This window comes from Bos taurus, chromosome 10 (assembly GCF_002263795.3).
Source record: "Bos taurus isolate L1 Dominette 01449 registration number 42190680 breed Hereford chromosome 10, ARS-UCD2.0, whole genome shotgun sequence".
Taxonomy (NCBI): Eukaryota; Metazoa; Chordata; class Mammalia; order Artiodactyla; family Bovidae; genus Bos; species Bos taurus.
In genome coordinates this window covers 12203459-12215489 of record NC_037337.1, presented here as the reverse complement: position 1 = coordinate 12215489, position 12031 = coordinate 12203459, and the positions used below count along the sequence as shown (strand labels likewise).

Sequence of the window (12031 nt, the reverse complement as noted above, 5' to 3'; positions counted from 1 at the left end):
TTTGTACCCCTCTTTGTTATGACAGTGAATAGTTGTAAGTCATGATTATTTCTCTTTCTGCTTCCCTACTGTGTAGCATCAATTCTTGTGGAGCATCTACACATCCCTGTTTTTAAATTGGATCCGCACTGATGGCCCACAAAGCATACAGATTTAGTTTTATCAGAAACCTGAGTCTGTTGATTGCATCTTTAGAAACAGAGATGGGAATAAAACAACTCTGAAATGTTACAGGGTTAGGGAATAAACCCCCCAAGGTTTGCAACTGTGAACGAGCTAGAAACAGAGGAAAGAACTGCTGGTATTCATGAAGTACCAACTACATCCCTAGGAAAGGTATGTGTTGTCCAGGGAGAAATACAAATTAGAAGAAAAGAAATGGACATACACTGTATAGACCAGGCGCTGAGATTCTGTTACCTTCTTTGATCTTCCTGACAACCCACGTGGAGAGAGATAGTGGGGTTCGCATGTTAGAGAGGAGATCGAGGCTCAGCCAGGTCTAGTGGCGGAGCCAGGTCTAAGGAGTAGGGATTGAACCTGAGATCCATCTTTTCTTTCCTCTACATCCAGGGAAACAGAACTTGGAAAACACAGGACAGTCCTTGGTCTTGGGAGTCCTGGCTAATTTGGAGAGACAGTACTGGGGCTGAGTGCTTTAGGGGTTTGGAGGAGAGGGGTTGCCTGGGTTGGTAGAGTTGAGGGAAGGGGCATTTCAGGGGACTGAGTGAGCAAAGCTTGGAGGGAGTATGTTCACAGGTGGCACCAGTCTGCAGTGGTGTTTTAAATCCCATTCTGGAGAGATTTGGCTTCTAGTCAGTTCTAATTTCTGAGCAAAAGCTACAGATACCTCTCTGCTAGTCTAGGTTCCCCAGTCGCTTATCAGAAATCCTGGCACTGAATCTGTTGTGAAATTCAGATTCTGCCTGATTTTACAGAGGCAATATTGTCCACCTCACACACCAGGTACTAGCTTATATCAGAAGGCTCTGGGATGGATCACAACTCACAACAGGCATTCCATTTCTGCAGAAGTCCTTGTTGTGGTCCACACAGAGGTCCAGGAGCTGGTCTTTGCCCTCAAGTGTGACAACTCAGGTGTTAAGGAGATGAGATTCACATGGAGTGACTGCAGGAACTGCTCTGGTCTAATGAAGCCCCATGCTCCACGGAGGCTGGCCCCTCTAGTAACAATATCATAAACATAACTACCAGGGTCCTCACAAAACGTCACCACACTCAGGGAAACCCCAACCATGGATTTCCCACTCACAGTTTCTTCCAGTCCAGCTGCAGTTACCATTTGGGTTGTAGTTACCATAAGCAGTGTTGCTTAGTTATGTATGTAATTGCTATATTTCTTTTATCTGATCTCCAGGGGAACAGGTGGATAGGAAATTAACTCATGCTGAAGGGAAAAGGCGTTGTTAACCCTTTACCCACAGTATATACTGTGTATTTGGTAACATCTCCAGCAGGGTGCATCCCATAATCCGGTATTGAAAGTCCTGCAGAAAAAGACATTGTGTTAATAGTAACACAAAATGAGATAATTCGATGAAATGAACTTCACATCTGCTCAGGTTAAGTTTTTTAAAAATTTTATTTATCTCTTTATTCTTGGCTGTGCTGCATGGGCTTTTCTCTAGTTGCGGTGCTCGAGCTCCTCGTTACTGTGACTTTTCTTGTCGTGGAGCACGGGCTCCAGGCTGTGTGAGGCAGTATTTGCAGGTCCCCGCTCTAGAGCACAGGCTTGGTGGTTGTGGCTTAGTTGCTCAGTGGCATTGGTATCTTCCGGACCAAGGATCGAACCCAAATCTCCTACATTGGCAGGTGAATTCTTTATCACTGAGCCACTAGGGAAGCCCTTCAGGTTAGGTTTTGTACCAGTTGAGTTACATATAACCTTCCAGTGTTCAGAGTGTTAGGGGTTGGGCAGTATTTGGAAAGGCATTTTGCCCTCTTAAGAAATTTCTTGGACCATGAAAGAAGTGCAAGTTGCCTGCCTTACCACTAGAGGGCACCTGGTTACTATCATTTTTCCCCAGGATCCTTGCTAACAGAAGTTTTCCTCTTCAGCTTGCAGATGCCAGCAAGTTACCTAACCTGAAAGAACTTCTCCAGTCCTCAGGAGAAAAAGACCCATGGGCCTGGGACCTGATGAGCTGGATTTTATCGTCAAAGGTCCTGACAATCCACAGTGCAGGGAAGTCAGAGGTGAGACTTTGGTGTATAGGATCACAGATTCCTGGGCCTGGAGAGCTGTGGGACTTCTTTGTGCACCAGTGTGACCTGGGCAGCTTGTTGAAAATGTAGATTCCTGGACCCTATCCCCAGAGATTCTGATTCTGTGTCTAGAATGGGGCCCAGGAGTTTGCATATTGGCAGGGCAAAGCTGTGTTCTCCCTCCTTACTAGCTGTGCGACACTGAGCAGGTTACTGGGTGCATTTCGGTACCTGGGTTTTCATTCTGTAAAATGGGAATAATAATAGTATACTTCTATCAGTGAACTGGCTCTGGGAATTAAATGAATTTTCTCACTTAGAATAATGCCTAAGGACACATGCTAAGGGCTCAGAAAATGTTGGCTATCACAAGCACCCCAGACATTTCTAACAAGGGGGGGGGGATCCTTGACCACAGCTTAAAAGATTCCCGCTCTCAGGAAGCAACGAGGCAGACTGAAGTGGTGGATATCCTCAGGCTGGGTTCAGATCCCGTATTATTTAGTCTTCTGTGCCCTATTTGTAAAATGAGAATTTTACAATTCAGAAGGGAGGTATGGCAGAATGTGTCACCCCAAGTATAGTTTCTGGCACAGGGCAGACACTCTGTAATTTGGCTTCCCTTGCCTGGCTAGGATCTTACAGGGACAGGCTGGGATGACAAGGGTCAAAGTGTAGACTGACAGATCGCTGATCTGGTGTTCTTACCTCTAAGTGGTAACAGGGGTTTGTCTATACCATTCTTCACTTAATAATTTTTAATTTAAAAGCATTTGATTTTATAAGTTCCTGCTAAAGACAAAAATCCTCCTTACGTGGCCTAGAATTTGGTATCTGTTTCTGGTGTCTAGGGACATCCCCCACCCACGTTGGGTGGTAAGAAAACATCAACATCCTGGAGTGGAAGTCAGGATACCTGTGTTCAGGTCCAGGCTGGGCTGCTAACTCCTGGGTTATGTTCTTTGGGTTTCACTTTCGTCATCTGTTAAATTTAGATTTACTCCTTCCTCATCAGGCGTTTACTGGCTGTTGGGTATTATAGGCAAAGTAGATAAGCAATTGCTTCTTGATGTTTGATTATAGAGCAGTTAAATTCCATTAAAATATGAAGTGTTGGGATCCAGGATTATCAACTTTTTATTTATCATGCCCAAGTAAGGACATTAGTCTACCGCATATCATTTTACAAAAGGATATTTTAATATGAAAAAGGGAGGATGGCCCTGACCTCCGGCTAAAAGGATAGTTCTTTTAAAGAAGGGCTCATGGCAACCTTACATCAGTGTAAATATATCTGTGAAATTGCCCTTATTTTTGTCATTTAATCATAACCCAGAGAAAACTTTACTACAGACTGACTTTGGTCTGGGATGTACTGTTGGAAAATTACAGAAATGATGCGGTCTCTGCCCTGAAGAGCATTATTACTCCTTAGGAAGGAGTTCATCCTTGCATATCAGTTGACCTCTGCTGCATCACAAACCATCCCCAAAATCTACTGGCTTGCAACAACACAGACTGCTTCTCACGATTCTCTGGGTTGGTCGGGTGGTTCTCCTGAGCAGAGCTGGCTCACGCGGGGCTGTCCTAGGGTAACCTCACTTAAGCGTATGGGGCTTCAGCTATCCCAGCTGAAGGCTGCTGTGGCTGGTGCCTGCTTCTACAAAGCTGTCATCCTGTAGAGGGTTTGCAGGGCTTGTGAAGGGTTCCCAGCAGCAGACAAGGGAAAGGGAAGCTCTTTTCAAGTCTCTGCCGTATGCTTACCAAGGTCCCATTAGCCAAGAGAAGTGAAGATTTAAGGGGTGGAGAAATTGATTCCATCTCCCTATGAAATCTTGGTGGAATTCCACCTGCAAAGTCACGTTGCAGAAAGGTGAATGGACAGGGATGGGAGGAAAAATCTGTGGCCAGTTTTGTAATTTATCACACCTTTCTAGCTCCTGATAGTATTGTAAAGATGGAATGCAGGAAATAAATGTGAAAGTGTAATGAAAATTAGATGTGATCTTTAGTTAGAAGGTACAATTCATGCTTCTTAGTTAACTGACTGTAGGGGAAAACACCATTAGAGGAAAGCAGTCTTGAGCTGTAGGCTCTGAACTTGTTTATAAACTGATGTTTTTATTCCTGTGAAACCAGTTGTTCTCATGAGCAGAGCCCATAGGAGCTAAGCCCAAGGCTTTAGGAGGCCATTTTACCAGCTTCCCAAATAAAACTCCGACTTCCTGCATGTTTTCAAGTTTGAAAAGATCCAAAAGCTGACTGGTACCCCTCACTCGCCTGTCCCTGTGCCGGACTTCCTGTTTGAAATCGAGTACTCCGACCCAGCCAATGCCAAATTTTACGAGACCAAAGGAGAACGCGACCTCATCTACGCCTTCCATGGGAGCCGCCTAGAGAACTTCCATTCCATCATCCACAATGGCCTGCACTGCCACCTGAACAAGGTGGGGCCCGAGGCTGCTGACGTCAGGGGCACTGACGGGGGTGGCCAGAGCTGGTGAGCGTGGGGGTGGGTGGTTCACCAAGGTCTTGCCCCTCAAAGTGTGGTCTGTTGACCAGCAGCCTCACCTAGGAGCCTGTGAAATGCAGAATCCTTGGCCCACCAGACCTGAGTCAGAACCTGCATTTTAACAAGGTCTCCAGGGGATTCCTCTACTGATGAAAGTTTGAGAAGTGTCGCTTTAAAGATGGTTCTCAGTCTTGGCTGCGCATTTAAAATGAATCGCTTGGAGGAGCTATTAAGAGTCTGGATGCCTGGCTATGTCCCCAGCCAATTAAGTCAGAATCTCTGGGGGTGGGGCCTGGGCATCAGTGTGCTTCCAGAGCCCCCCAGGTGATGCTACTGTATGGCCAGCCTGGTCTTCCCAGCATGATCCCTGGACCACATCACTGGGAGCTTGTTGAACACATGGAATCTCAGGCCCATCCAGACCCCATCATATGAGAAATCACAATTTAGTAGACTCCCAGGTGATTCATATGCATGTTGAAGTTTGAGAAGTACTTGCCTCAGGGACCCTCCGAGAGTCAGTCATTGAGGAAATTGAGAGGAGCTCCCTCCTTGAGCTCCCCCGCACCTCTTTTTTCGGGGGGGGGGGCCTGTGCTGGGTCATCGTTGCTGCACATGGGCTTTCTCTAGCTGGGGCAGGCGGGGCCCACTCTTCATTGGGGTGTGCAGGCTTGATTGCCCCACGCCATGTGGAATCTTCCCAGCCCAGGGATCAAACATGTGTCCCCTTCATTGGCAGGCAGACTCTAACCACTGTACCATGAGGGAAGTCCCTTTCTTCCCTTTTTTTAAATGGGCAAATTTACTTAACCTCTCAGAGCCTCGGGGTCCTCATCTGTAAAGTAGGATGCCGTTCCCCACCTTCTGGTGTCCTGACAGGACTGAAACACTTCACATATGCAAAGGGCTGTCCTGTACTTACCCACTAAGGAAGCAGTGGCTTCTTTTAGAGGCTGAAGGAGAGGGACTGGCGGGGGTGGTTGGAGGGCTGCAGCTTCTCCCTCAGTTGTGCCGGCATTGGCCTTGTCTGGGGGCTGGCTCCAGGAGCCGTGGGCTCATTTGTAGCTGACGCAGCTCCGAGGCAGGAGAGACTTTTCCAACACTGCTGCAGCTGGTTATCGCAGTTGAGTTTTGTTGAGGAGGACGGGCTTGTTTACTCTGGCTCTCAGCTTATTATTATGGCCAGGCTACTGGAATCCAGGGGCCCTACACTTCACACTAGAGCATGTCTGAAGAAGTTGCCTGCTGATTCCAGTCTTGTAACCAAGCCTTTGGTTGGTTGAGGGGTTTGCTGAGGGGTTTGCTGCTTAGAAGCATCTCATCAGAGCCCTTTCGTGAAGTGGATGTTCTTCTGGCCGCCTCTGTTTGGGTTTTCAGTGAGGGGCTTGCTTGAGGGAGCCTGCTTGCCAGCTGAAGCTCGAAGAGTGTCTCCTTGGTAGAGATACTCCCAAGTTTCCTGCTGTTGCGCTCCCCTGTGTGTGGTTCTTGAGTCTAGGGAATTGTGTATACACGGGAGGCATAAGCAGAAGTGGCTGCAGGGTCAGATCAGAGACACTGCCTCCTTGGAGGTCTGTGCTAGCTTTTGAGATAATGGGGACATTGTAAAATGGCCACGCGAAGGCTTGTTTTGTTTCCCCTAAGCTTCGCTTCATTGGTTGAGATTGTGGAAGCTTGGTGCCACTGAATGGGATGTTTCTCAGTTTTCAAGTAGAGGATGTTCACTGAGCTGCGTAAGGCCGTTCAGTCATCTTAAGACACTGACACTGAGGCCCAGAGATGGAATTTGAATGACAGCTTACGTCAAATTCCATGCACTGGTAGCAGTTACTTGGAATGTTGTGTTGAGGAGTCTGAATCAGTATGTATGAGTGCCATGATTGATATTTTTAAGTTGGCATCGTGATTGATTATTGATGTCTACATGAGCAAAGGATGTGTTTGCTAGGCCTGCTGTGGCCTCAGCGTGCAGGTATTTCACCTGAGAGCCTTCTCTTTTACGTGGCATGCTTCCTTGTGGAGGACAGCAAGTTAGCACCTACCACCAGCGATCTGCCTCCTAGAATTTTGGACCTTTTCTTGGTCTGCACCAACACAAAACTTAACCCTGCTTCTCATATAGTTCTGCCTTGTTTGCTTCCAGTGTCTGGTCTGAGAGATTCTTTTCCAAGTAATGACTCGGATCACTGCCCCTAGTCACTGATGTGTGACGGCCCTCTCCCTGCACACAGGGGCATGGCTTTGCTTCTGCAAGCCTGTCAGTGTCACCATGCTTAGTCCAGCCTTGTGGCAGGAATCACTGATTGCCTGAGACACAGGAGCCTGTGGTGGAATACCCGCCCCTCTCTCGTGCCAGGTATTCTGTGTGGCGCTTTACATGCATCGTCTCATTGAACCCTTGCCTATGACCTTGTGAAGAAGAGATTATCATCACCACTTGGTAGTGTAGAAACTGAGGCCCAGGGAATTTATATTACTTGCTATCTCGTTAGAGGGGTAGGCAGGGTTCAAACGTGGATCCGTTTGGGCTCTTAACCCCTGTGTTTTTCTTACTCAGCCTTAAGCACTAGAACTACTAGCTTGCCAGGTTAGTCAGCCACGTCCACCATCAGTTAAACTGTGGTCAGATAGGAATGTGTTTTGTAATATCCCTGTGATGGTGTCATGGGATTGTTTGATCTTATGTCTTTTGCTGGGGGAAGGAGAGGCTGGAAGGCTTTGTGTTAACAACTCTACTGAAGAAAGACCTGTTTTGTTTTGCTGCGCCCGCTCGGCACTCACCCAGCCCTGTTTGTTTTCTGCTGATCTCCACTTTTCCAGACATCCTTGTTTGGGGAAGGGACCTACCTCACCAGTGACCTGAGCCTGGCCCTCATTTACAGCCCCCATGGCCACGGGTGGCAGCACAGTCTCCTCGGCCCCATCCTTAGCTGCGTGGCTGTGTGTGAGGTCATTGACCATCCAGACGTCAAGTGCCAAACGAAGAAGAAGGGTGAGTAAGCACTTGGCCCTGCCCTGGGCTCCAGGCCTCTAGGTGTCAGGCTTTTGCCTTTGGCCCAGCTGTTGGGTGGAATACCCATTGCATGGCAAGGGATGGCCTGGGTGCAGAGCAGTGTAGGATAGAGCCTGCTATCAGGGAGTGAGCTGTTTTCTTAAGGACTGAACACAAGGTGAAAAGGATATCATCTGCTACAGGGCAGTAGGTCAGTAGTGCCAGCTGAGGGTGCTGATTACGTCCACGGGATAGCTCAGAGGAGGGGGCAGTCATGGTGGGTCCAAGTGCTCAGGGAAAGCTGGGGTAGAGAAGAGGAAAATGAACATGCAAGGCCAGAGCACAGGCTCCTTGAAGGCAGAAACTGGGTCTCATTCACTCTTGGGCACCTAGTGTCAGCAGGGAGCCTGGTACGTACTTGACATTCAGTAAACATTTGCTAAACTGAAGCTAATGATGCATCTCACCCTGTTCCTCCAGGCCGCTCTGGTGTGTGCTGGAGCCCCAGGAGGATGTGAGGGGCAGCTGAGGCCATGGGGGTAAATCCTGGGCTCCCCAGTGAGCTGATGACCAGTGGGCCCCTCAGTCCGCTTTCCTGATCTGTCCCTTAAAGCTCTGGCCCCTGCTGTTTCGTCCTGAAAGGCAGAGAAGTCACAGAACTGTCATTCTAGACTCCAGAGCTGGCCTGTTGGTTCCACTGAGAGAAGGTGAATTGAGAACACTGTTCCTGGCCCCTAATGTAAAACAACTGGAATCCTGAGGAACGGTCCCAGGTCTGACGCCACTCTCCCAAACCAGACAGCACGAATATTCGCTTGTATAATTCTTAGGAAGTCTGCACACCGTGACATTAAACATCAGGACAAGACCTTGTAATGTCTGCTGTCACGAAGCTTCGGCCTGTCGTGGGCTTTTTTGGTTGTTGTTTTTTTGGTTCTTTTTCATGTTACTAAAAGGAAAGGTTTTTTGTTTTTTTTAAACAAGTCATGGTACAAAGGGTGGAAGATGACTGTTCTAGGAAGCTCGAATCCAGAATGGTTAATTTAAAATGCCTGTTAAAAGGCTTGTTTCAGGTCAAGTCCTGTTGCTAGCCCCAGATGATTTTTTTTGTTGTGGCCAGCAATCTGCTGCTTCCCTCTGCTTTCCCCACTCAGTCTTCTTCTTTTTTACCCTCTTGTATCTTTTTTTGTTTTCCTATTCCCTTTTCTCTCTTCCTGGTGGTCTGTCTGTCAGACTCTCCTGTTTTTCAGTCCTGCTTCCTGTACATACACAGGCCATTCCTCTGTCTGCCGGGGCCTCTCCACCCTCAGGACCAGGAGGCTTGACTCGTCTCTACTCATAGTCTGCTTCTGTTATTGTATTTCCCCCTGTAAAGTTGTGCTTTTTCTCCTTATTCAGATTCCAAGGAGATAGATCGCAGGAGAGCGAGAATCAAGCACAGTGAAGGGGGCGACGTCCCTCCAAAGTACTTTGTGGTCACTAATAACCAGCTCTTGCGCGTGAAGTACCTGCTGGTGTACTCGCAGAAGCAGCCCAACAGGTGAGAAGGACGGTTGCTGCACGAAATCCAGGACAGCCAAGGGCTGCGTTCATAGGCGTGGGCTCCTGGTTGTCAGCGGCCCCTCTCCCTCAGCCTAAACCTCAGCTACGTGTAAAATACCTAAAGCATTCTGCTTCATGTAAGGGGTAAGGAGTGAGGAATATGTTGAATAAAATGTGGTCCTGGCCCTAGGGGACTGTATATTCTAGTGAGGAATGGCTTTGTTAACACAAATGACTTGAGGGACTGAATTAAGCCGAACCATGAAGCCCCTTAGCCACCTAGGCTCTGATCACAAGGCTGAAATCCACTGACTGGGCTGAACTGAGAGGTAGGGTGGGGCCAGGATTGAGCTGGAATTCTGATTCTGTGCTGTCCGGCTCAGTCACTTCCCACAGTGACTCTCAAACCACCACCTGCTCCTTTTTGGACCTGAGATGCTTCATGTTTATCTCTAAAATTAGAGTGTTGAATTCAATAGCAGATGAGGCCATCCTAGCCCATAAGAATCTGAGAGTGGTGATCCCTCACGCTGTTCCAGCAGTGTGTATTTGGGGGTTTGGCAGGGCTCTCTGGAGTTGAGGGTCACTTTGAGATTTTGTTGCATTGTTGGTAGAGTTTCTCATGGGGATGAGCAACAGGTAAGCAGGTTAGACAGGGAAAGGGTTATTGTTAATACTCCCAACTCCTGCTTGTCTATACCAGTGGCTTCAGGATTCAATAAACTAGTAAAATCATCTCCCCTTAAATCTGGGAAATATGTACAGGGTTCCTAAGTTTGGGGGATAGTATCCTGTGGTTTAAAATCATCTGGCTTTTTCTACTTGAAAATTCCATTCCTTTCCCACTCCTTCCTGCAGTGTCTCTGTACTGCACATTTGGATGGCTTAGATCATCTCCCAGTGGGTCAGAGAGGATTTCCCCTGCTCAGAGTGATATCTGTGCATGTCTGAAAGTGAAAAGCCTTGTGCTAAATACCCTGCCACCTGCCGCCATCTGGTCATCTGCCTTAGCGAGGTCATCTATCTAGATACCATAGTCTTGCTTAAGAAAAGACTGGTTATAAAAGGTACAAGAGGAGCTATAAAAGGAGATCAGGATGAGCTCATTGCATAGCTGTCTTTGTACATTTAGAAATTGTTCTGGTGAAAGGCATGTCAGTGCCAGGGCAAACAGCTCCAGATTTTTTGAGCAAAGGAGCACACATGAAGCTTCATTTCATGGCTCACTCAGAGGACGAAATTCATCATTTCATCTTCTCTGAGCCAGAAGTTGTTGCATACCCTTAAAAAAATATTTTTCTCTTTGTTCCAACATTCCCCCACCCCACCCTCGCTGCTGAAGCAGGGCTTCCAGCCAGCTCTCCTGGGTCTCCAGCCATTGGTTTATGGTCATGATCACCCTGTATCTGCTGCTGCTGCTCACAGTGAGTGTCATCAACTCCTCAGCTTTCCAACACTTTTGGAATCGTGCGAAGAGATAATCTTTCTGGGCCTGGTGTGGGGGCCGCCTCGATCACGTGCCTTATGATAACTCGTTCTGTAACTCCTGTGCCCCCCATCCAGCCAGGCCGAGCCTGGGGGCCACTTGGGGACCACAGGACAATTTTCATATGCCATAAATGTATCAATTGCCTTTGACGATGTTCTCCGCCACTCTGGTCAACAGAGGGCACTGGCCCCTCTTAGCTTTTGGGGGAGATTTCCTATCTGTTCCTTCCTAACAGTCTTAGGGAGTTGGCTTTTTTGCCAGGGCCAAAGGAGAAAGTCCTGCTGCATTTGAAAACAAAGTGTCCAGGCTGTCTGTGGGGTGTTTACAACTGCTTCTGGTGGACATCGGCCCTTCTCTAACGCCTTCTTGGAAGGCAGAAAGTGTGTAGTGGGGACTATAAATCACTAGGCAGTTGCCTTGTTTTGACTTGAGACACCCAAGAGGAACAGTCCTGTTTCTCATAAAACTCAGTGGGATCATTTTGAGTTCCATCAGCCTTTGTATGCGAGTGCAAAACACTTTTCACAGTTTTCTCACATCAACAAACAGTCCTCTGCTACAGCAGTAACCCCTCCACCCAACCTCGGATGAGAAAGGAAGGAGTCAGAGACCTGATAAAAACGATGAGCAACTCAAGTCGTCTTTTTCTAAAAATTACCAATTGCTGATTACAGCCTAAATGGAACCAAATGTTTGTTTTCTGATTTTTTTTAAAAATAACTATTTGACAATTTGTTTTTGTGAGTTAAGAGGGGAAATTTCTAAACCTAGAGCACCATTTGGCCAGTGCCCACGGCCTTTCCTGGCCGTGCTTTAGAGAAAAAAGATCTGAGCTGCAGGCTTGCCTCCTGCCCTCGTTCTCACGAAGCTGCCTTGACCGTGGCCCATCAGCCACAAGTGCCGCACTGCAGGCCCTCTGGGGGTGGCCGGCCTTTGAAGCAGTGGCTGGCCTCAGGGTGCCACAGGTGTGTGGTGCCACGCCTCCCTCCCTCCCGGGGCCCACAGGTCTCTGGGACTCAGCCTGAGCTTTAAATGCTCAGAAAAAGCCTCAGGCTGCTCTGAGAGCACTGGTTCTACCTGCTATATTCTCTGCCCCTCCTTCCTGCCCAGTGTCAGCCATCATGGAGCCCTGATTTTGGGGGGAGATTTCTGTACAGAAGATGGAAAGTCATTTTTCTATAATTTGTGAAGTTGTGAAAAAGCCACTATCATGGTTTCTACATTGAATATTGGAACATTTCAGAAATAATAAAGATATTTTCCTAATTTCCAA

General features: G+C 47.7%; 1 protein-coding gene across 2 annotated transcripts in view; it reads left to right on the top strand.

The window, feature by feature from the left end:
• The window catches only part of PARP16 (poly(ADP-ribose) polymerase family member 16), a 25307-nt gene extending 13276 nt beyond the window's left edge, over positions 1-12031 (top strand). Inside the window, exons 2-6 of one of the 2 annotated variants that reach the window (XM_024997348.2) lie at positions 2080-2217; positions 4467-4673; positions 7556-7727; positions 9126-9267; positions 10612-12031. In XM_024997348.2, coding sequence (XP_024853116.1) covers positions 2080-2217; positions 4467-4673; positions 7556-7727; positions 9126-9267; positions 10612-10750 — 798 coding nt within the window. In that variant the 3' untranslated portion in view covers positions 10751-12031. The remainder of the gene's footprint in view (positions 1-2079; positions 2218-4466; positions 4674-7555; positions 7728-9125; positions 9268-10611) is intronic. The other variant, NM_001083379.1, reaches the window with a different exon arrangement.